At 42.3% G+C, this 24,970-nt stretch overlaps 1 protein-coding gene across 1 annotated transcript; it reads right to left on the bottom strand.

Annotated features, from left to right (window-relative positions):
• Positions 1–1,113: 1,113 nt before the first annotated feature.
• Positions 1,114–24,741, bottom strand: brsk1b (BR serine/threonine kinase 1b). Its single transcript, XM_023416263.2, has 20 exons — positions 23,657–24,741; positions 23,130–23,224; positions 20,935–21,020; positions 20,449–20,589; positions 19,987–20,103; positions 19,591–19,624; positions 19,413–19,481; positions 18,447–18,593; positions 14,813–14,844; positions 14,416–14,580; positions 12,621–12,718; positions 12,351–12,501; positions 12,104–12,164; positions 9,941–10,547; positions 9,487–9,535; positions 8,838–8,961; positions 8,639–8,740; positions 8,041–8,149; positions 7,263–7,352; positions 1,114–7,115 (listed from the first exon to the last, which is right to left on the bottom strand). Exons 1-20 carry the CDS (start codon positions 23,742–23,744, stop codon positions 6,892–6,894), a joined length of 2,589 nt encoding a protein of 862 aa, XP_023272031.1. The 5' UTR covers positions 23,745–24,741; the 3' UTR covers positions 1,114–6,891.
• Positions 24,742–24,970: the final 229 nt, after the last annotated feature.

The raw sequence follows: 24,970 nt of genomic DNA, 5'->3' as shown, positions 1-24,970 counted from the left end.
TTAAAGTTTCAGATTACTTTTCTCATTATTTATTTATTAATTGAACTATTTAATCATATATGCTAAATATTATTATATATGTATTCTTCACTGCACAATGCAAAAAAAAGCTATTTCAAAAGGAAGTGTTAACAATAAAAATACACTTTTTTGCTTTTATTCTCAAGAATTAGAAGAGACAATATCATTCTCATGTCTCAGGCAGTTATCTTAGCATGAACCCTGGAAATGTCAAAACAATTGTCACAGGTCATAAGCACCTCTAACTAAGTTTTTGTCATCTCCTATGAAGTTGACATGTCATTTTTACACTTTGGTTGTTGTACAAACAAACGAGATGTAAAGTGCCAATAAGTGAGCTTTACAGGTGATTATAGGTGGATTTTGCCTCCTTCAGACCAAGGCAGGTGAACTGTTTTCATACACATACAAGAGTGGTACCAAGCTTTATAGCTGTGTCCAAATTTAGGGGTTGCGTCCTTCGAAGGTGTCGCCTTCGTAGCGGTTGTAGACTGCAAAGGCTGAACTGAAATCAGACAGTCTGGCCTATGGAGGATTTCCATTTTGCGTCACCAGCTGTGCCCGCCCTTGCTGTTGATTCGCAAAGCGCCACTCTTGTTGCCTAGCAACCTCGACAACATGTAACAAAAACTAGGTTTCAAGGCCCTTGGTTTTTTAATGTCGGTACCGTCATCTGTTCAACTGAGCTGAAACCTAACGCTTATATTTAAAAGTCTAATCCTTTGGCTTTCTGTTGGTGACTGTTTGCTGCCATATTATTTTCTATATCGATGCCAAATGAATTTTGGGATTTGTTTTGGGCCACGAAGAACCCACTCGCTGGAGCATTCGTTGCCCAGGAAAAGAAGACCGTATTTCTCTTTTCATTGGAAGGAGTCTTCAAAATGGGACAGCTAAGTTGTGCCGCTGTGACACAATCAGTCTTCAAATATAGCGTTCAAAATAAAAAAAATTCACAGCTTATGTTTCCTTGTGGGGAGCGACGAGGTCAGAGCCTAGTTGCTAGGCATTAATACTGTATATACTGAACTATAATAGTAACTATAAAAGTAAAGACAGTGTGTACCATGAAACAGAACACAAACACCCATATATATTTCCATTGTTGTTTATTGGTCAGTATTTCTCACAGGCAATAATAATCATTGTCATAATAGTGCACTTTTCCTTTTTTGTAATTATACTACAGACATTTCTCTTCGTCGTTGTTGTCATCATTTATTTTGTTAGCGGTTTTTCTCGACCCACCCTCCCCCACACACCTGCTCCTCCCTCAAGTTTTTTTTCTGACATCATGAATTTCTCCAGAGTGAAAAAAAAAACGTTCTCTACAGTGTGGAGTGGAGGGTCACGAGATGAGGGGGTGGTCGTGGATGTGGGTGTGGCAGGGCACGGGGCGAAGGGGCACCTGGGCGGGAGACAAGAGATTATAGTCGTATAATTCTATCTGCAGAGGAAGAATGAGCAATAATGATGAGAAGAAGAGTGGTACGGTGACTACAATGATGATAAAAGATAGTGAATGCTACATAGATATGAATGGCATACAATGGAGACAGAGACAGGCATACAGTGTATACAAATGTACACAGCATCTGCGTTGAAGTATACAGTGTATAAAATGTATACGAGGGGAGGGGTGGGGGTGTGCTGATTATATAAGGGGGTGAGATATGTGCAGTTGGGACGAGGATGGGTGTGGAGCAGGATTCAAGAGGTACAAAGAGGAGGAATGGGGGTAGTAGCAAATGTTAAGTGAATGGCTGAATGGGGGAGTGAAGGGGGGGTGAGGGATGAAGCGGTGAGATCTCTTTCAATAGGAGAGTTTAGCGAGTGGGGGGGGGGGCCTCTCAACCACAAATGTGGTGAGGGTCCCGTTGCGTCTTTGAATGGATTTTGAATCTGAGCGGAGCAAACTCTGGAGCAGCCTTGTTTCCTCTTCTGCTTTCTTCCCATTTCTATCCTTGAAACTAGATTCTCTCTTTCTAAAAGTGGATGTAGGTGAAGTTGACTCTGACCTCGTGTTAAAAAAAAACAAAAGACCATGACGAAACACTCTCTGTCGTGTATGTGTGTGTGTGTGTGTGTGTGTGTGTGTAACTTTAAAGCTCCCTGACCTCTTGACCTTTCCAATGTGTGCACCTCACTGCTAGATTCTCCTAAGGGGGCCTTCTTCGAGCGCCAGGATGGGAACAGAAAGCCTCCAATTACACAAGAGGGGAAAAGACACATGTACATGTAATGTTAAAACCCAGCACAGACTTAACAACTGAGGGTGCTGTGCAACTGAAAAGCACAAAACTGTCAAGAGGAACAGGCAAACTTCCCAAAGCTCTCAAAAACTATTGCATACCAAAACCTCACCTAAGGGCGTGATGCTTATCTGAAGAGTCCAGTTTGTATTTGGATGTTAATCCCTTGTGTAAACTCAGTCTAGGATGTTGACTGACAATTTGTAACCACCTTTTCCAGCTTTCCAGGAATTTGTGAAAGACTGAGAAAGTACAGAAACTGGCAGCTGAAACTGCAAATGAGTGTTTCACTCCATTCTTGGTCATTTAAGATTCAGTTAAGTGCGCAGAGTGAGTGAAAACACTATTGAAAGTCAATTAGGAATGTGTAATGGCTTCAGCGGGGTGCTGGTATGCATGAATGAACACTGACTGTTTCACTGGGAATGAAAATGACAGGAAAATACATTTGTGTTTGCAGTCGCTGTTCATGAATCATTTAAAATAATAGTTCAGGTTATATGATGTGGGGTTGTGTGAGGTACTTACACATAGTCGGTGTACTACCTGTAGTAGATTCAGATCGGTGTGCTGCCAGATTGGAGAAGTAGACACTTGTGGAAGTAGAGTGGACGGGGTAAGCATTAAAAAAATGCCCACTGAAAAAACGTAATAAGTGTATGCTTTATTTTGAACTATCGTATTCCTACGCACAAGCGCACCTACAGCGCACACAGCTGTTTGAGTCAGAAAGAGCTAAGTGTAAGTATGCTGGTGCGTAGGAATACGGTAGTTCAATGGTTGAGGAAATGTAGTTCCAAAGGAAAGTGGTGAAAATATTCAAAATAAAGCGTGTCTACTTCTCCAAACTACTGCAGGTAATACACTGACTATGTATAAGTACCTCACACAGGCCCACGTCTATCACTTCTGAACATGTCTAAAAGCCTGCAGCCATGCTAGCAGCTCTGTGAGACACAGTTATGCTTAGAGCTAAAACAACAGTATGCTAACATGCTCAAATAGACAATGCTAACATGATATTGTTTAGTAGTATAATGTTTTGCCATGTTCACCTTCTTAGTTTAGTGTGTTAGCATGATAACATTTCCCAGTTAGCTCTAAACAAAAAGTGCATCTGAGGCTAATGGAAATGTTAGTTTTGCAGTATTTGATCATAAATCAAAAGTAGTGGACAAATCAAAACTTTGACCTGACAACTCAGCTAAACCAAAAGTCAGATGATCCCAAAGTCAGAAGTATAGGAGAACATGAATGTTGTGCAAATTCATCCAGCAGATGTTGAGATATTTCACTGGATGAGGGAAAACTTTGACCTGCTGGTGGTTGGCTGGAGTGTATTTTTGAAGCATCAGTTAAAAAAAAAAAAGAAAGAAAAAAAAAAAAGGTAGGAATTATTTTTCTGTTTTTCTCAGGTAAAGCTGGTTTGCTCTGCAGTGTCAGACATCTTGAAAGTTACATTTCCCTGTCTTCACCAATCTCTCGCTGTTCCTTTCATACAAAAAAAATGAATAAAAACAAACAAAAAAAATCACACTTTAAACAAATACATGGCAAATAAATAAATAGATAAATAAATACATTTTCAATAAATATATGGAACAAAAATATGTTTACACTTTTGCAATTATTTCAAAAAGTTTTTGACATTCACATGGCTGGCGCCACCCTCTATTTTGATTTTGCTGGTGGCACACACACAAAAACATTTAAAAAACACAGAAGGACCAGAGCAGAGACAAAGAAAAAGGAATGGAAAGTAAAAAAAAAAAGAAAAGACAAACAAGCAAAAATTTCATTCTTCATGTGTGGCTCGATTTCCCCGTTTCCCCTCTCTCCAGGCATGTGTGCAGAGTCTTTATGACAAAAGACACAACCCCGTCCTTTTTCTTTTTTTCTCAATTTCCCTCTTGTGAAAAGTTCTACATTTTTTGTTCTTCTCCTCTTGAGGCTTTTGTTGGGGCTTTGGTAAGCCCTGCACCGTTCTGCATCTATTGTCTAAGAGGAACATGGGAAGGGTTTTGGTTGCCTAATTGTGGGTCTACAAAGATTAAACACTGGGTTGTCCGGTTCGACCAGCTTCTCTATTTTCTATCCACGTTTCCAAGTACTGTAATTTCATGGCTTTTAGTTTTCATCTCAGTTAAAAGACAGGTTCAAATCATTCTTAATACATTACTCACATGCCAATATATACACTGAAAGAGCTATTGGTCACTGTAATCACTTATCCTCTCCATACTGGCTCTGAAGTGATCCCTTCCTGACAAGAGATAAGATACAAAACAATTGAACAACGCAAAAGTTTAGCTGTTGTTAATATGAAGTTTTAGCAGTCCGAGTCTTGTGCCTCATCTGCAGCATATATTTGAAATGTAATTTTCTAGTTGTAAATCTGAATCAGAAATATTGGCACTTTCTGGCAGCTATGGTATCCTCCACCTGGCAGAAATAACTAAACAGGTGTTGACAGGCCACTGGCAACATGGCAGTTAAGCCACAATCGCTAGTTGAATAGAATTCACCATTGACACTAATACAGGAGATTTAGCCAATTCAAAAAAACTTTGAATTTTTTATATTTACCCTCACGTGTTAACAAACCACTTCGAATATGGCGAACAGTGGGGGTAAACATCTGGGAACAATCCATGAGCACTGCTCTTATAGGAATGATGGTAGAGATGTCTATATATAGCACTATATTTGTTAAGTTTGGGATTAATTACCCTTAACAACGAACTCTGGCTGACATTCGTGACATTATACATCAACGTTTGTTTGGTTTTCAGGCACTTCCTTAGTTGTAAGTTATGGCCCTGGTTGGTCCAGGACTGTTCCGGTTTCAAGGTGGGTTTCCCGATTCCCGACAAATATCTGTAAAACACTAAAATGTCTCAAATTGTCCTGGTTTTACCAGAACTAAAATAATATTTATAATATTATATTTGTTTTCAGTGTTTACATAAACATTTATCATGTTCTGTCTCACTCACTATATCATTAGCTACCATGTAGCTAGCTAGCTAATTAGGCTATCATTAGCGCCACAAATTGGTTGAAAACTCAAAATTGTTTTAAAATGAGAACCTTATAAAGTGGTCTTAAATCTACCATGCTAAACAAAGAAAAAAAAGAGTATGTCTCATAAGAAATCCAAGGTTTAACAGGCCTGCTGTCCCTAGTCTTGGTTGCTAAGATATGATTAGACAACTGCTTTACAGAGGAGGGGTTTAGTGAATCTTAAGACAGCTGAAGCCTCATCTTAGCTGAGGCTGAAAATTATAACGCAATTTTGCACGGAACAATGGTTGTGGATTGTGTCCCTTATCTTTCACAGCCAGTATGTACAGCAGGAAAAACTACAATAACTCTTTCATTGTGCACATGGTATATCAATGTTGTATTAAGATAGACTACAACTAATCCTTTAACAAAACAAAAGACTTTCATCGTCATCTCAAAGTGAGCTGAAGAGGCTTTTGGCAACTTGTTCTTTTGTCATTCCTTTGCAACCACACGGATACACGTTGCTAGCTATCCTCTGTTTCATCTCTATCTATTCCTCTCCCTTTCTTCCAGTGGGAGTATTTACTTGTGAGAGATTCTACCTGTGGTGTGACTAGTGTCCTGAAAATGGGGCTAAATCTAACTAGCTATCCGCTTTTTCCTCCTCCGTTAAAGGCAATATGGTATCATAGCTTTATCAGTTTAATTCAGAAATAATTGTGGGACTTCGTTGTTTCTCATACCCTCAAGGAATAGTTGTGTCCATTTTATTTTGATTTTCACCTAGCTGTAGGCCTACATTACGTAGACCACCTCAGATCCATTCTCCGTTATTTCTGTTTCTTGCTTTCCTCCGCTCTCTTAGAGTACAACATTAAGGTTGCTCATTATTTGTATCATGTCTAAATCGGGTCTCGCTCATTCTTTTTGTCAAAAGACATCATCGTTTTGTTGCTTTGCTTGCGAATTACACATTTGTCTTCAATTAGAAAGTGACGAGAAGAGAGGAGAGCAGGTTTCTGGTCATGTGACTCATCGTGTTTGGTCAGGTGGTGCTCAGGAGACTTGATGATCCAGGCGACATTTGGCTGGACAGGAAATGATAGATGAGAATGCATTGAAGTGCTTTGTAATTGGCCAGCATCTTCCTGTACCATTTTGACTAACTGACGGGACGTTTTCTGTCACATTTGAACCACGTGTTGCATGTGATTGGTCGGTGGGAAGGTAATGTGCTTTCTTTGATTGGTCGGAGTGGGTGAACCGTGTGTTTCCCCGGCTGTGAGCTTTTTCATGTATTTCTCTGGTAAGGTGGGACTGTTCGGACATCCTGTCTTTAGCCTCGTCCCTCTGGGGTGAAGCTGCCCTTGAAGGCTGACTAGAGATCAGCTCGACCTGTGTCCGCCATTTCTGCTAGAATCAGCCATTTGCGGGGAATCCTCCGTCATATCCTCAGATCAGCTTCAAGGAAAAACTTCCCCCTCCTCCATCCCATTGCTAGGGAGTAATGGTAGGAAGCAAGGCAGGAAGTAAGGAAACAGGTAAGGAAACAATGTGGGAAGGACGGAGGGAAGGAAGAGAGAAAGGCCTCTCTTCCACAACATTCTTCTCAGGGATGAGACTGGGTCCCGTTTGACGATGAGAGGAGTCTGGTCTTGTCCTTCCCTGACCCTCGCCTTTGTAAGACGGTGCTACTGCTGCTCCCACTTCCGCTCCCCCCATCCGCTGCACGCTCCCTCTCTCCCCGCTCCCGATCCGATCCACTTTCAGAACGCCGAGAGTTCTGGCGCGAAGGAGTGCTGGGCTGGCGGGAAAGCTGACCGTTCCTCTCATCTGAGCGGCAAGAGGTGAAATCAGGGAGAGAAGGAGTGAAACAAACCAACTACTGGTACATGTAGTGAATATATGTGTGTGTGTGTGTGTGTGTGTGTGTGTGTGTGTGTGTGTGTGTGTGTGTGTGCGTGTGTGCGTGTTACACACCAGCCAGTGCCTGCACAGAGGGCTGATCATGAGTACTCAGGAGCTGAGCCTGAATGGTTTCCACCACTCTTTTGAATCTGCGACTGGGACCTGAGAGGAGAGAGGATCAGCTCGTCAAAGATTTTAGTTTGCCCTGGCTGAGAGAGCATTTTTTTAAAATTGGGAGAAATTAAATCTGAAGCATATAAAGTGAACATACACATTGAAACCATATTCCATATATTCCAGGCAATAACTTTTTTTGGCCACTTGGGGGCAGCAGAAATGAGCTACATTTCTGGCCACCTAGTGAATGAAAATCCTTTCAGCTCTGTTATTGATCTCCATTTACAGTTTTTACAGTTACTCCATGTCTCTGTTCTGAATCTGTGTTCATGAACTAGTTGCTAACTTTGTCTGTCTGCTGGTTGGTACAGGGGTGGTGGCCTGCAGGTGCCTGTTTCAGCTGAAAACAATGCTATGGTAGTGATGACAGTAAGACAGTAGGGTTATGTACGGTGGCCCTGAGAGCTCAACACACTGGAACTTCAGAAAACTCATGCAAATAGACAAAACACAATGAAATTCAGAAAACATCATCATCATATGCATGAATGTATTACAATACATCCAGTCACAGCTTCAACAAGATACTGTGACCACACCTCTGGCCTCTGCTACTGAGGGAGGGGACGACAACTTAGAAAGAAAAGTAGCACACTGACATACACATGTTCACCTTATATGCTATATTACCAATCCTGTCTCTGTCTTTCACCCTTTAAACATATTCTTTTACCTGCTATTAGAGTGAAGGTGACGCTGTAGATGCCCATCTCCCTTCTTCCTTCCCTCTCCGCTCGTTCCCTCTCTCGCTCTCTCTCTCCCTCGGAGAAAGCAATGTCCACCTGTGTCCACCAGTTTTCACATTAAAAATAGTCACAGCCATTTCTGCATATCTGATGGTATATGTTTCTGTTTGTGGAAACATTAACTGTAGCGTTTTGCAGACTTTATGTAAATATACTGTATTACAGTTTTATTTCTTTCATTTTTCTCCTCTATTTGCATTTATAAACCCTGACTGTTGTATAATAATATGTATAATATTATTTCATGTGATTATAAATAAAGATTTAGAGGTAGAGGAAGAGGTATTTGCTTTTATTTTAGTTTCATAGCAGCTTTATACTTTGTTATATTGACAAAATAAGAAGTCAAAAACTTCTTGAAAGCATTATTTCCACATCTGTATCTGCTTCATTCAACACTTTCCTAAATCTACATGTACTGTATTTAATGCCTAAAATAAAACACTCTGAAATGCACAGAAATGTTGACTAGAATTTGACCTAAACTTTTATCAGCGCTGAAAAGATTAAAAAATAAAATAATACCTGAAACTTGACAGGCTTCTGGAAGACAGAGGGGCCACCAGAGGACTTGTACTCTGCCCGGAAACTGTTCTGAGACACCACGCTGTGGCTGAGGGACGGGATCTGGAGAGGCCGGAGAAAAGGGGTAACGTTTGGCAAAAAAAGCAGATAAAGTAATGCTGGCAGTCGCAGGGGCTTCTCTGAGCTCGATCGTACTCACGGACAGAAAGGCGTGGACGATGTCAGCCTTGATAGAGCTGAGCGGCTTGTCTCGAATCAAAACAAAGATCTGCTCCTCTTTCTCCAGGCTGATGAAGTTCCCAAACCAGGACCTCTTGGCCAGTCTGCAAATAAACAAGTGTTTCACACTTTATTTTACTGACGTCAGTGAACTCACACTGCATTTATGTTCAAAATTACATTCACAGGACAGATCAAGTAAGGAGCCGTAACTAATTTGATCTGGTGTCACAAAATAGTACAGAGCTACGGGGCCAGTACAAGAAAACGCAAAGCCTCTGCTAGCAAACAATGCTAGCAAACTGCAGATACGTTAGCAAAAGCATTCATTTGGAGTCATGTTTCTGGCCACCTCGTGAATATTCGACCAGTATTCCCCCTGCTTTTAGCTTTGTTGGTCTTGTTAACTAAGAAAAATACTAACAAAAATGTTCCGTCTAAAGCTGACATGGCAGTTTGTACTCAGTCAGATCAAGTTGATTCGGGATCTTGAAACCTTGAAAGCTCCAGAACAGCTACTAAACGGACCGTGTGTTGAAACTGTTTTGTCAGCTAACATAACAAACTGTTGTTGTTTTGTATTCGACAGAACAAAAAAGACAGATAAACTGGGACGTGTGGGAACTTACTCTGGACTGGACTCTGGAGTCAAACTGGACATGTCCTCTGATGTAGGGACTAAAAACAGAAAAAGAGAGAAAGAAGAAGAGGAGACAAAAGGAAAAGGGCAGTGAGTCTCTCAAATTAAATTACCCTAATTACAAATGATCACAGAATCATACATTACTCAACACAGCCACAGGCTTGTTTCTTGGTAATAATAGATTCTATCTTGGATACAGATCTAGAGTAGGGTAAATCTGATTGTTTAAACTGTTGCCAGAGCATTAAGTTCACACTTGTGTGTCTTACCCCTCTTGTGGAACTGTAATGTCTATGCGACATAAAAGTGGACCCTGGGGTGAGATTGGCGTCGCCAACTTCCTCACCCGCTGAGCCCTGATTGGAGCGGCACCTGGTCCATTTTTAAGATGTAACATTATCTCTCATCTCATCATTCACTTTGTCTTCAGCTTCGCTCACCTTGCAGTTTGCGCCGATGGAAGCGCGGCGAGCCCAGCAGGTTGTTTTTGAATGAGTTGAGCCTTGTTCTCCAGTGGGCGGAGCTTGAGGCGGCCATCCCGCCACTGCCGCCCGGGCTGGAGGGCGGGGTCAGCGACAGAGATGCCCCGCCGGCTCCGTCTGCTCTGGAAGAAGAAGACGACGAGGAAGAGGAGGGAGGGGTGGTGGAGGAAGGGTGTTGGATTTGGTGCACAGGCGTGCCCAGTGGGGTGGGTAGCGGTGAGCCCTGTGGCGTGACCTGCGAAACAGGAGGAGGGGTGGCAGAGGAGTTAGAGGACGAGTGGACGTTCTTGGACTTGAAGACAGATGGAGAGGGGAAGTTGAAGAAGCGTGGGATGGGGGAGAGGAGCGGGGATGGAGATGGGGAAGGGGAACGTGGAGCCTGAAGAGGGAGGGACTTCATGGAGTGAAGCTGGGGCCGTTCAGCGGGGCCCTTTGAGGGCAGGGTCTGGGTTTTTGGGTCAGGCGTTGGGCGGGTAGGCCGAGAGGTGGAAGCACTTCCTGGTTTGGGGTCTTTGGAGGAGGAAGCGGAGGTGACTTCTGATTGGCTGAAAGTGAAGACCGGGCTCTGATGGGCAGACAGAGAAATATGGGGAGAAGGAGGGAAAGAGGGATGGACAGAAAGTAATGGTCATGAATTATGATTCATGGACACAATTCTTCAACAAGCCTCGATCAGATGTACCAAAGGGAATCTGAATTTTTATCTCTAGCCTTAGGTACAGTTATGTGTGTGCGTTTTAGTCCTTTTCATTGACTTTTGTAGGAGGCAGCACAGTGTGTCCATGAAATGAGAATGTGCATGGCTGACAATGTGACAGTATGATGGAGAAGCATGACCAGCAGTGACAGTCTGAGCCGGAGAGAAAATAGATCATCACAGGAAATTTGTTTTTGTGTTTTTGATGGCCAAAACTGATATTTATATAGTGAAGCAGCCGATGATGTTTACTATAGTGTGTAAGCTATATGCTGTTAATGTCCAATAGAATTGATACTACTCTCACGTTTGTACTGTAAATATGAAGCTACTAGCAGCAGTCAGTTCATTTACATACTGGAGCAGCTAACCTGACTTTGTCCAAAGTAAATCTAGCACTTCTAAAGCTCACTAATTACCAGCTTATGTCTTGTTTGTTGTTGGTTCCCCCACATAAAACCACAATGTGTCATTTTAAAGGTCCATATTTTACACCTTTCCTGTGTGACATTTGAAGCGTTGATCCATAAGAAGACATATTTGTGGTTTTAAAAACCAAAAACCATCTCTATGTAGTTTTTTTTTCGGGCTTCTCTCTGGAGCTCTAGTAACGAAAGGTCGGTGAGCCAATCAGAAGAGAGGAGGCTCTGAGATTCTCTTCTGATTGGCTGACTGCTTTCTGAGTGAAGATTTCAGGTAAACACCAAATCAACCAAATCCTGTAAGGTTGGATGGTGGTGTCCAGGTGGGCAGAGCCTGGGGCATGGCTGAAGGTGATGACTACTTTGTTGTGACATCACAAAGTTACAGAAGTCCTGTTGGCTTGTTTTAAGGCTCAGTTTCTGAATTCAGACTGTGTACATTTCTCTGTGGACTGAGCGCTTTGATACTTTCACAGTATTAATATAGAACCTAGAATTGCTTTATAATCAAGAAATACATGGAAATCTCACTTTATACAACATTGGACCTTTAATACTTTGTATACAGGTTAAACAAAAAAGATATAATGTGTTAATTTTGAACATCACAGGTTCTGGTAAGCTGTTCCTAGTCTTTGTATTAAGCTAAGAGAACCAGCTGCTGGTGGTTGCCTCATATTTACAGTGCAGACATAAGAGTGGTATTGATCTCATGTAACTCAGGTCAAATCCTATTTCTTACTCTGGTTATTGATACATGATGCAGTCAGTAAACATCACTGTCACAAACGTATCACATTAAATAATGCACGCTGGAGAAATATGGCATTAATACAGCAGTTGCTTCTGTATGTGACTAAATGTGATTGAAATGCTTCCTTCACTGCTGCGCACACAGAAAAATGGAGGTAAAGTCGACCAGAGAAGAGAAAAGAAAAGCTCTGATAATGTAAAGTAGAGTTGAACGGAGCAGGGTAGAATAGAGTAGAACGAAGCTCTTACCCTGGGACTGCTGATTGGACTGGAGGACAGACCTGTGGAAGCCCCGCTGACTGAACGAGACCTTTTGAAGACAGCAACAAGAGTCATCGAGGTGAATCAGACATTCAGCAATCAAAAGACCATTCTGTAGTTTATAATCTTAAAGTTATGATTATTAGTCCCATGTGTAATTGTGATATTAATTTGACTACTGCCAAAATTTTCAATCAGCTAAAAAATATCATGATACATCAGTGTTGGTTCATACCTCTGGCTGTGTGCATTAGTGTCCAGGGCCCTGCGAGGTGGCGTGGGAGACCCCTGTTCTGTGACACTGAGGACTTCCAGGCTCTTCCTCTCTGGACGACAGCGGCCATGGCGTGTCAACATGGGGGAGTCCACACGCTTCCTGGGCGGGTCTTGGAGGAGAGAAATATTATTAAAAGAGGATGGAAAATGGAGATGGGAAAAAATATTTACATCTTATAAAGTTCTAAAGTTTGAACTGTATTTATGGTGAAAGAGCAACACTTCTCACCAACGTCATTTCTGGGTGGCAGATCCTCGTCCTCACAGCTGGGGTATCGCTCCTTCCTGTCCAACAGGAGGTAGTAGATCATCTTCTCCTGGTTCTCCCTGCAGAAAGAGACGCAGAGAGACACAGAGATCAAAGGTTAGAGACAAAGACAAAAGACACAGAAAGAGGTTGACTGGCAGAAAAAAAAGACACAAAAAGAATGAGGCTTTTCAGGGTCGTCACGACTCTTCTGACAACTATTGAGTGTCTGAAAGTGTAAATAATGGCAAAACTTGTAATTACTGGGCAGGTCAGGTCATATATTAAGTAGCATTTAATGAACTGTTTCTAAATAAAAATGAATGAGAAACTTTAAACTTTGCATTGTTTCAAACTATTCAACACAGTTAACAGTTGACATTTTTGTTTTGCCTTAATTAGCCCACAAACTAATTTAGCAAAATATCTATTGTTAATATTAACAAGGGTCACCGCAACTGTAGCACAATTTAAACCTGCTTTTATAGATCTGGCCACTTGGGGCAGGGTAAGGGTAAGAAACATTTCAAGTTCAGGATTCTATTTCTATTACTTCTTTTCTTTTACTCAATCCTAACCAGCTAGCTCTGGCTCGGTTGGCTAATCTTGTCACTTTCCGATACCGAGTCACTGTCGCGTCCAGTCTGCCCTGAATACGTGGTGCTGCTCAGAGGGAGTATTATAACCTCTTGTATTATAAATGCAATGATGGTTGAAGCTCTTGACAAGGCTGGTAAGTAAACAGCTGTTAATAGCAATGTTGACTATGTAGCAATAGCCTTCACAAACCCGCCCTCAACTGACGATCTGAAATCCAATATTTAGCTCTATCATGGGTTCTCACTATAAGGAATGCTCAATGCTCCACTGTGTTCACCAGCTAGTCGCTAAAGTTGTCTGTCTGCTGTTTGTTGCTGGGCAGGTAGCACCTGCACACATAGTCATTTCATCCCTGGTTACTATAAAAATATTTATTGGTGCAGCTTTTAATCTGAATGCCTCAAATTTGTTTGCTTTTCTTGTTGAACAGGACTGCACTACTACTGCTGCTGCTGCTGCTGCATTGTGAATAGTGAGAAGTCAGATCAGTTTGGAATATAAAGGATGGGCGGACAGAAAGAGAGAGAGAGATAAAAGAGACATTGTTGATATTGTTGCTCTCATTCTTGTCATTCCAGGCAGATTAATGAAGTAAGTAACTAACTGGCCACAACAAGACAAAAAGCACAATGAGAGAGAATTTAGTTAAATATACACACAATTATAACTTCTTTATTTTAGCGTGAATACAAGCACACCTGTATTTGCAAACTGCATATGGTCTCAGCGAGACTTCATGTCTGTGTTCTGTGTATATTAAACTCATAGGCAGGGGTCAGTAGATACAACTGAGACATAGCTGTATGTTTACCAGCTGTGATAGTGAGGCTGGTATTGTTTTCACCTTGTCAGTCTGTGTATGTGTGTCATCATGGCAAAGTGTTGTCCTGGAGACACCTACTATAGCGGGAACTACCACAGAGACAGTTTTGACAGTACTTTGGCAGGTGTTTATGTCTTTGTCACCACAATAGTGTCACAACCATGAAAGATACCGTCACAAAACTTTACAGGTGTGTGGTTAAGATCGATATGAAGGCCACGTTTGAAGATGGGTGTAGTCTGACCCATGAGTACTGAGCTCTCATGTATGTACAGATTCTTATTGCTTTATATCACAGCATATTTGCTTCTCAACATTTAAAGTGGAAATGTTTGATGGGTTATATTTACTCACTCCTCACTTGTAAGGTCCTGTGTGAGTTTGACCCGGTCTCTGAAGCACCCTAAAGAGTACATGCTCTCCAGCACGTCAGGGTCCAGCTCTGTTAAGGACAGGATCCTCTTCACACACACACGGCGAGGAGGCGGCTGCTCTGGGCAAGGCTCATTACGACCACTCCTGACAGGAAAACATCAGTATGTGTAGTTAGTATGTACAGTTAGACACATTAGGTTCTAACTGTAAAAGTTCACAGCAAGCATTGATAGACAGTAAGGTCCTACAATACACAGATTTAATGTCCACTGAGGGAGAAGTAAACGTAAAATTCCCAACAAAGGAAGGATACCAATATAGGCTGGTATGACACTAGATCAGGCTGATTTAATTTAAAAATGAATGTGCAACTTACTGGTACCAGGCGTGTTTCTGTATTGCTTCTAGCTGTAATCATAAAAAAAACAAAAAAAAAAACAAGACAGTATTAAAGCACTGATTGACATGAAAACATGCCCTCCCATTGTTACAGCTGATTTAACCCTGCAATAACAGCAATAAAATAAAGACGAAGCGTCTACTGTACAACTGAACACTGGGTGAACACTGCTTATGGAAGGTTTAAGCTTGTAATGTTTAGTTTAGCTGCTCTGGAAAGTCGCATATGTGTTTCAGGAGCCTTTTAATGTTTTAATGTGTCCAATACTTTGGTTGATGAGTAAATACCTGCAAAGCGAATGGCATTCCCATCAGCCTCAGCTGTGCTGTGTTTATTGCTAATTAACAAATGTTAGCATGCTGAGTGAGATGGCGAACATGGTAAACACTACACCTGCTTCATGCTTCACATCAGCATGTTAGCATTGCCACTGAAAGGATGGCAGCATGCTGACATTAGCTTTTAGCTCTAAGCACCTCTGTGTCCAAGTAAAGCCTCAAGGCCACTAGCTGCAGGCTGTAGACTCCTGCTTCTACATTTCATGACCCCAGGAGAAGTTTACTCCAGCACTCCTAAATCCCCTGGTGCATTATATACTCTGTACAAGTCCCCTCTCTGCATTAGGACTGCATACAGTGTTAGCCATCGCATCAGTGCTGCACAGCGTCTCTTGGGGAGTGGAGTACTTGAACAGCTGCAGTTCTGCAATAATGTAAAAAGTCAAAAGTGGGGCTACCGTGAACACTATATTTGTGCATCTGCAGACAGGAGAGTGGCTTGCAGCTGCACACAGTCAGAGCTTTGCATTCGTTAACTCGGTTATGAAGTGCTGTATGCTGCACAGAGGAGACACTCCAACATTCCCGCTCCCTAACCGATAAGAATATGATGAAAAACTGAAGATGTCCTGGTTGGTTTCCTAATGCTCTGCTTGCTAACTGAAGATATTCTGGTTTGAAATCTGTCTCCTTGCATAGTGGGTGGTTTCCATGGAGGGAACTAGCAGACAGGCAGACAGAGAGAGACAGTCTGACCTGGTTTCAGGCTTCATTAATCAACAGCTCTTCAGACAAACCCACAGCTTTGATTAAATCTGCTCTGTTTTAGCCGAATGACTAACTGACCAGACTTTTTCCTTTCTTGTCCTTACTTTACAGCACCATGCCAACCACATTATCACAGCTACCTCTGTCTTTTCTGTCTGATAACCAGGAATTCATTTCCAACCCCACATGCCAGCTTTATCCCAGCTTCCTTTTATAACCTGCAGCCGAGTGCGGTGGAATTTCTTCGAGCAGTCCTTTCACTCAGTCATTCATTTATTCATTCACTCACCCTCCCCTCCCTTCCCTTCTGTCTCTCCCTGGACTGACAGTCTCTTTTCAAGCCTTGCTTTCAGTATGGAAAGTTGACATTTGGGTGAAAAGGAAAAGAGCCTTCTTTTCAGCAACTTCATCCATCCATCCATTCATATTGTACATGCATATACCTCTCTCCCTCCCTACATCCTCTCTACATCTTGGTCTCTTCTCCTCGTAAACTGCTAACTTTCCTCTGAGGACGGAAATAAAAAGTCCTGTCATGGCTGACTCGACCTCCTCCTGCCTGTAAGCAATACCTTAAGCTCATCCTTGTGCTCTGTTCCTTCCACCTTCCTCATCCTCTCTCCATCGTCCTCCCTCTGTCAGGGTTCATTTCTGTCACATCTCGAAACAAAGCCTGGGGCTGGGGCTTTTATTTTCTTTCCTTCCCCCCTGTTAAATGCCAAGCTTATGCTTGGTGAGCTGTAGAACTGATGTGGTGCAACACGAGCAGCAACGATTGACCATTTGAAAAGCCCCAACCCAGGTAGCAAAATAAATCCAGCCCATGCTTGTTTTCTGCACGCCTGGTTCCACGCCCCATATACAGCATGATTGTCAGATACTACAACCACATCTGGGCCTATTCTGGCGTGCACACACAAAATCTTGCGGCTGTCAATACCATAGTATAACAGCCAGAATCTGCCCAGATATGGGCCAGACTCGGGCCGAGGACCCAGGCGTATGTTGGGCCAGATGTTTCATTTTGCTATCTACCTCCTTATGTCCTGCTGCTATGCCTGGAAGGAGATTTACCTCTTAGATTTCTGTATAATTCCTGGAACAATTAGCCCTTTATTTCAAACAGAGGAATACAAAAGCACATTTCTAGACAGTGACCAATGTTTCTGTCAGCTGAGATGACAACTCTTGCAGACAGATTTTACCAGCTGTATCTAGTTTTTTTTTATGTTTTACAGTGGACTTGTTCTAAAAGGAGAACCCTGTAAAAGAGTCTTGGCTGTATACAGGATATTGTGCTAAAAGACTGAGGCTAAAGCTGCATGTCCCAGACAAAACTTCAGCATCCCAACCAGTGGTTGATCCATATGGAAGATGTGGAAATAAAAAAATAAAAATAGTATTGTTCTTTTATTGCACTGTAGAGTTAGTTAATCCTTGTATTGCTAGGGAGGCTCAGCTTGTATACTTATAAACTACCCAGAGAGTATATTTTCACTTTTAACCTTACAAGAGAAAAGCTTTTAGGACATAGACTCACTAACGTGTTTGGCTAACATAATGCTATCTTGGGCAACATTGTTTGTATGGTTGGTTGCTGCAGTGAAAACCTCCTGAAATGCAATAAAGAGCAGTAGACAGCTGCTAATGTCCAGAGCTGGTACGACAGGAAGTCGCCACCACAGGGAACACTATCTGAGGGGTTAACAGACTTCAACACAAGACCATGGGTATGCTATTTTAACATGACCTGTAACCCTACCAACTAATGTATGTTCGTCCAGGCTCCTTGACCCTATCAGTAAGGCAGGTTTACAGCTGTTGGTAGTTAGCACATCGGGTCGGGAATGCTAACGTTTGCAGCTATGGCAGCACTTTGTTGAATTCATTCTTAACACGTATGCTCTTGTGTTGTTAGTTTTGGAAAATCCAAGCTCTAAACACACTGAGTATCACTCTTACTACAGCCCCATGCCCCAGAGATCTAAATCTTGACAGGTCAGCCGGTTGCTAAGCTCTGACTTTTTGCATGAGTTTTGCAAATGGTCAGTTTTGTTCATCATGGCCACGATTGTGGATGTGATGGCTGCTCTTCTGGGTCCTCTGTGAGGGGTGCACCAAAATAAATATACAGTACCTTCAGTAAGTAGGCTCATGTATACTGTTTCACTCTTTGACTTGCTGAGTCATGTTGATAGTGTCTGATATTCCTCTTCTCCCACTGACTGACATAATGAAACTATGCCCCTATACATACATTAGATTTCTCTACAATAGATTATTTTTATTGATCATTTTTTGCCAATATCCTCCATGATTGTACAACCTACTCAAAATGTCATATCTCATCATTGCACTGCAGTGTATTGACACTATAAATGAAAACATGCATCTCATTTTGTACCTCATCAACTTCTACAATGGAGTTTTATTATTGTTCATTGATGGATCCACGGACCATGTCCCTGCCACAGACCCAGACGTTCAAAGTGCGTCCCTTTTAGATATTCTTTAAGGTGGTTTTTTTTCAGTCTCCCTCCTCCCCACGATCTCCCCCTCCTCACCGTGAGTCTCTTGTCAGGGTTGACTTCTATCATCCCCTTCAGCAAAGCTTGGCAGTCAGGAGGTATAAAGTGGGGCATGTGGAACACTCCGCTCTTCACTTTCTCTAGAAGCTGCCGCAGGTTGTCGTGGTCGAAGGGCAAGGCACCCTGGGAAGGGATGGGGAGACACAGGGAGAGGAAGAACAATGATGAGAAATGGAAAAGACTATAGGACTGTATGTTTTTAAAGATAAAGGAATAGTTCAACATTTTGGGAAATACTTATTCACGTTCTTACAGTTGGTTAGCTTAGCTTAACTTAGCTTAGCATAAAGAATGAAAAAAGGGTGAACAGCTAGCCTGGCTCTGTCCAGAGGTAACAAAATCCACCCACCAGCACCTCTAGAGCTGACACATGAACACGTTATACTGTATGTTGTTTGTTCAATCCGAGCTTTAGAGGAGCTTGTGGGCGGATTTCGCTGCCTTTGTCAAACTAATCCTTTTAAGGTACCCTGTGGAGTTTTCTTGTAGACAAAGATAGCTACGTCTTTACAAACTCCATTGTATCTGTATTTTAAAAAATTTATTTTTTGCCTCCGTGTTCACTAACAGCATTTTTCTTCCCTGTTTTGTGTTGGTGCACTGCTACGGTTCTTGGCACGTTACCACCACAAACTGTCAATCAGGAGAAACATGTGAAATCGTGTATTGTGTGGCCCACACGCTCATGTATCCTCACAACCCTCACAAGGGCCGTCGAGCACAAGATACAAACAAAACAATTCAATCATCAAAACGTGGCCAAAAGCTCCATGAGGTACCTTTAATACTGCACACTGATAAGATGACAGTCAGACTAGCAAGAAAACCATGTATAAAGTTCAATGTGAATATTGTTCTACATGAGATGAAATGCAGGAATCAAAGGGGAAAGACAAGCAGCTAATAACTGGAAGAAAAAAAATAATAAAAGGATGTTCTTACCACAAGAAGAGCAAAGAGGATGACTCCACAACTCCAAACATCTGCCCTGCGACCATCGTACTTCTCCCCCTGATACATGAACGCAAGGACAGGGAAGCATTAGGAATGCAAAAACACATACACACACACACACACACACACACACACACACACACACACTGAGAGGTAGGTAACTTACCCTTATGACCTCTGGGCAAGCATAATGCGGGGATCTGTAAAGACAGAAGAGGGAAATGATTAAATGATTGAATTCACGTGTGCATAGGGCGCTGATTAATGTGAAACTCTAGCCTGAGTGTACAAAAAACAAGCACACCTGCTCTTTTATCCATGGAGTAGAGTGAATAGGTGAATCCAAGTGAGAGCTACAATCCCTTACTAATTTTATCTGTTAAATCCATGTTCCTCCTGACGGGCAGATGGTTTAAAAATGTTTAAGCTTCTGATGAATAAAGCTATTGATTATGTAAAAAAGAAGCACAGTAGGGCATGAGTGGATGTTCCTAATGTTCTGCACACGTGTTGATGATGTATCACACATACGGAGACAAGCAAGATTGAACCTCGTACTCACCCACAACTGGTTTCCAGCAGGCTGTCTCCGACTTGTAGCGAGGCCATGCCGAAGTCTGCTATCCTGATGTTGTTCTTCTCATCCAGGAGAAGATTCTCTGGCTTCAGGTCTCTGTGACTGCACACACACACACACACACACACACACACACACACACACACACGATATTTAAGTACAGTTTGATGACAACTGTACTGTACTGTTACTTGAGTTGGATTTTAAATGCAGGATTTTAACTTGTACTGGGATATTTTCACATTGTACTGGTACTATTGTATCTTAATATTTTTTCCACCAGTAAAGAACCTTTTTTTGTGTGACTCTATAGTCAGTATGAACAACTCCATCAATGTGTTGCATTAAATGATAGCAGAGGATCTAGGAATTATTTTCTAATGGCTTATAAAATAAATGACTTATGAATCAATTTAAAGAAGATATAACAGAAAGTGTCTCACAGACCATATGGAGTGACTGTGGCAGAAGTCGAGGGCAGAGATGATTTGTCTGAAGAACTTCCTGGCCTCTTTGGGGGTCAGCCTGCCCTTCTTCACCAGGTAGTCAAACAACTCTCCGCCAGACACATGCTCCAAAACCAGGTACCTGAGAGACAGAAGGGCAGCGAGGTCAGAGAGGTGAAAACAAGGGAAGGGAAGGATCCTTGGTAACAAACACCTAAAAAAAAATTAAAAACCTGCTATCGACATTCGTGCTCTTAAGTCACTGCTGCCTCCTCTATACATGCAAATGCATCCACACTTAAAAACACACTCACAACCTTGTATATCTTTAATGTCATGTGGTTATTTATCTCAGTCTTGTCTTACAGAAGCTTTTTTCCCTTTCAGATTCAAGGTTGTTTCTGCTCTGGCAGAGACCCAGAGAGAGAGGATTGGAAAAAAAAAAAAAAAAAGTCATCAGAAAGGAGAAAGATAAAGAAATACTCACAGATATTTGTTATTCTCATAGACATCATGCAGCTTCAGAACATGGGGGTGCTCTATTAGTTTAAGAATAGCTATTTCTCTCTCCACCTGGATAGACAGAGGGAGGGCGAGACGTGGAGAGGGAGAGAAGAGGAGGAGAAGGGAAGTTAAAAATGATGGGAACGGAAATGTAAAAAGGAACAGGGAAGTACATATGAGAGTTAGGTATAATGCGGAGCAGAAGGAGACAGTATTAAATGTTTCTGTACGTTTTTTAGTATTGACTTCAAGGCAGAAACAAGTTTAAATGCAGGGTCATGTACCATCGCAAGCTAGCACACCGTTTAGCTACAGACATATTTAAAAGTAAAGTTGTACTAATTTTTATATAAACCATGAACTTAATAACTATGTTTCATGTGTCACTCTTATAGACAAACCGACCGACTCTGCAGCTCCTCTTACCTTCTTTTTAGCTTCATTGCCCACAACTTTTCTCTTTTCTGACATTGTCACCACTCACGACAACACGGTTTACAAACTGTTTTTAGTTAAAAAGTTCTGACAAACCAGCTGTAAGCTGACTGCCTAGCATCAGATCTCAGACAGACGAAGTTAGCGACCAGGTGCTGAACGTAGCTAGTGAAGCATTTAGCAGCTAACAAGCTGGATATTTCCCTCAGGGGCTGGTTCAGATCAAAACATAGCTAAAAGATGAGTGAGTGTTAGACTTAAATTTCCTTGGTGGTGGAAAAACAGCTCCAAATGAATGCTAATGTTGCTCCTTGTCTGCTCTGCTAAGATTACTATAAGCTAAGTTGCTGATATTAACTTTAAAATGTGAATTTATGCTTATGTTGTGTTTACAACCTGTCGTAGTTATGACAGATAAGACATAATCTGTTTATCTATGATATGATGAGCAGGAAGACAAAAAAGCGACAAAGCCACATGTAAAGCACCAACATTAAAAAGCTACTTCACTTCCTTGTAGTTTAAAGGACCTCTTTGTAAGTTTTGCTTTTGCTAAATAGCCAGTGTTAGCATTAACAGCTGTTTACTTACCAGTCTTGGTAAGAGCTTCAGTCATCATTGCATTTACAAGTCAAGAGGTTATAATATGCCCTCTGAGCAGGGCAGGGCAGACTGGACGCTCCAGTGACTCGGCATCGGAAAGTGACAAGATAGTGTGATAGTCTGGTTAGCATGCTAACTTGAGTAGAAGAAAAGAAGTGATAGAAATAGAAGCAAAAAAAGAGGTTTGCTTTCAACCAGTGGAGACAGTGAGTAAAGGAATTAGGTTTTTTTCTAGACTGTTAAGTAAATAGCTGTTAATGCTAACATTGGCTATGTAGCAGTAGCAAAACGTACTAATAGCTCCTTTCAATGTGCTTTAGCTGACCTTCCCAGCCAAAGCTAACAGGCAGCAGCCCAGCAATGCAGTTACTGGCAGTTAGCAGTAGGCAATGGGCAACTTTCCAAAGCAATACAAATCAGCACTACTGTATAAACCAGAGGACTGAGGACCAGAGGCATGTACAGGGCTGAAGGGTGGCTTTTTCTTTTTGCACTTGTTACCAATATCTGTCATTCGGTCAAAGAATTAAACTGAAATTTTACCAATTTTATGTGGTTTAACCTACAGAAACGTATCTACAAGTGTCTGATTCTCTAATCCCAGGTTTTAATTAAATCATTGTTATTGAGATACTGATATATTTGTATGTACTAAAACAAATGATACCACAACATCTTCCTTGTTTCTAAAGTTTTCCCTGCACAACCTGCTGTGTTTAAAAAAAAAAAAAAGACAAAGACTGCACAAAACTTCAAGTAATCAGCCACATTAGAAACACCAGCTTATAAAAGCTATTTAATAAATTTTTTTATTTCAGTCCAGTGTGTTTCAGCTGCAGCAGCTTTCATCAGAGGGGCTTAATTAGCAGACTGAAATCATCTCTATTGTTTGGTACACAGAAGCAGTGCCCACACACTCGGCAGCTCCAAGTTACAACACACTGATGGGCTTTTCTTGACAAAAATAAAGACTCTATTTCTGTAGGTTGGAGAGTGCAAGCCTAACATGATTTGGGCCTATAGCCACTATAATTGCTGCCAGACTACTGGCCCAGTCGACACAGCGCATAGATAGATAGATAGATAGATAGATAGATAGATAGATAGATAGATGGTTAGATAGATAGATAAGTGCTGTACCTTCATTAGAACTGATTCAGAGAGTTTCTCTCTGTTGACAATCTTTATGGCCACCTTCTGTCCTGTTATACAGTGGACACCCAACTTCACCAGCCCTGCAGATCCAAAGAGGAAGAGAGAGAGGGAGAGAGAGGAGGCAAATGTTTGAATATCAGAAATCAACATTCAGTGTGAAAACTGGAAGGAAGGGGTGTCATAAATAATTCAAAAGGCTTTACTGACATTGTCACAAACATTGGCCAAACTCAGCTCAACAAAAGACTGATTGGAATATTTGTTAGGAGGCCCGCTGATGCCTTCTCCCTCAGCAAATACTAAAAAATAGACCCTGTAATGAATTTCAGGTCGTAGCAGAATAAAACCACTGAAGATAAGAAGACAAGCAACAAGGATGATGATTAAACCATGAGCTCTGAATATCATAGGAATGTTAAAGGGTGTGTAAGACCCTGGAATCAGCTGATGCACCTCGCAGACAGTCTTATCTGCCTTGCTGCAAGACTCGAGGTAATGTAGGAGGTTCCTACCTGTCTGTCCCTTCCCGAGGGTCTTCTCCAGCCTGTAAGGCCCCACGTACTGGCTGGACTGGCCCACCGTCAGCTCCTTGCTGCTCATCCTTCCCGAGATGATATTCCTATTCCTGATATAAGGCAGATCAAGATAGTGCTCGGTGCTGCTCCGTGCGTAATGCCGTAACGCACATCACAGTCGGCGGTGGAGAGGAGAGGAGAGGAGAGGAGAGGAGAGGAGGTGCGGAGGACTGGTCGTGATCTAAAGCCGGGCCCTGCAGGCTACTCCCATGCACTTGTTTGTCATGCGGTCAGGTCCGTGCTGGGAGTTTCCACTCTATAAGGCCTAGAATAAAGTATTTTCCAGTACCGGGTTGTGTCTCTTTCACTACAGCAGCATCATTCAGAGGGAAGGTAGAAAAGATCAGCAAAGAAAGGGACGTTGTGAGGTTTGGCCGGAGCCAGTGAATAGTACATCAAACCCACCCCTGCTATAAATAACAGTAGTTTAAAGCTGATTGATCCTATATAGCTTATGCAGCTGGACAAAAGTGGAGCAGAAAAGAAAAAAAAATCTCATTCAGACCTGGACAGGAAGGCTACATTTGCCACAGATTGATTTCTGTTGGAGCAGAGTCTCAAATATCCCAAGTCAGAATGCCCTGATTGAATCCATTCTCTGATCGATATCAGGGACCCCCCTCCTCGCTGCTGCTACCGTCCGAAAATGTTTTCATAATTCGCCCTTTTTTTTTCCTCAAGCCAGGCCCCGTTTGGTCAGGATCTGCCTTCCTGTGCAGACGCGGCGTTGTCCAGATAATAATCTATTATCACAACAGCATCAGCAAGAAGAATGGGTTTTCCAATATCCGGTGCACACTTTGGCTCACCCCCTCCCCGGCCCTGCATCAGGAAATAGAGGAAGAGGGGGGAGAGCATCAAAAAGGCAAACAGCCTCGGGCAGACCGGGCCAGACAGGCGAAATGCGCCCGCGGTCAGGACAGCTGCAGCGGGGAGAGGTGCGCTCGGTGTGCCGGGGTACGATCAGCGCTCGGCCCGGTGATTAATCCTGTTTCTAGAAACAACAAGCATCCTCAGCTGGTTTGGTGATAGCCGACTCCCCGCCTCTCCTCCCTCTGCTCCCTCTTCCTCCCTCCCTCTCCCTCTCCCACTCTCTCTCTCTTCCTCTCTGTCTCTCTGTCTCTCTGCCCCTGGCCGGCTATGCTCATGATATCACCACATCTCCTCCCTCAGCCGGAGCTACACTGTTGCTGAGCGCACAAGTAGGCTTGCAAAAAATTTTTTAAAAAAAATCGCCTTGGAGAAAATAAT

Source organism: Seriola lalandi, unplaced genomic scaffold (genome assembly GCF_002814215.2).
Source record: "Seriola lalandi dorsalis isolate HSWRI2012SDOR001 ecotype SW California unplaced genomic scaffold, Sedor1 jcf7180002054563, whole genome shotgun sequence".
Taxonomy (NCBI): Eukaryota; Metazoa; Chordata; class Actinopteri; order Carangiformes; family Carangidae; genus Seriola; species Seriola lalandi.
This window is presented reverse-complemented; position numbering and strand designations above follow the sequence as displayed.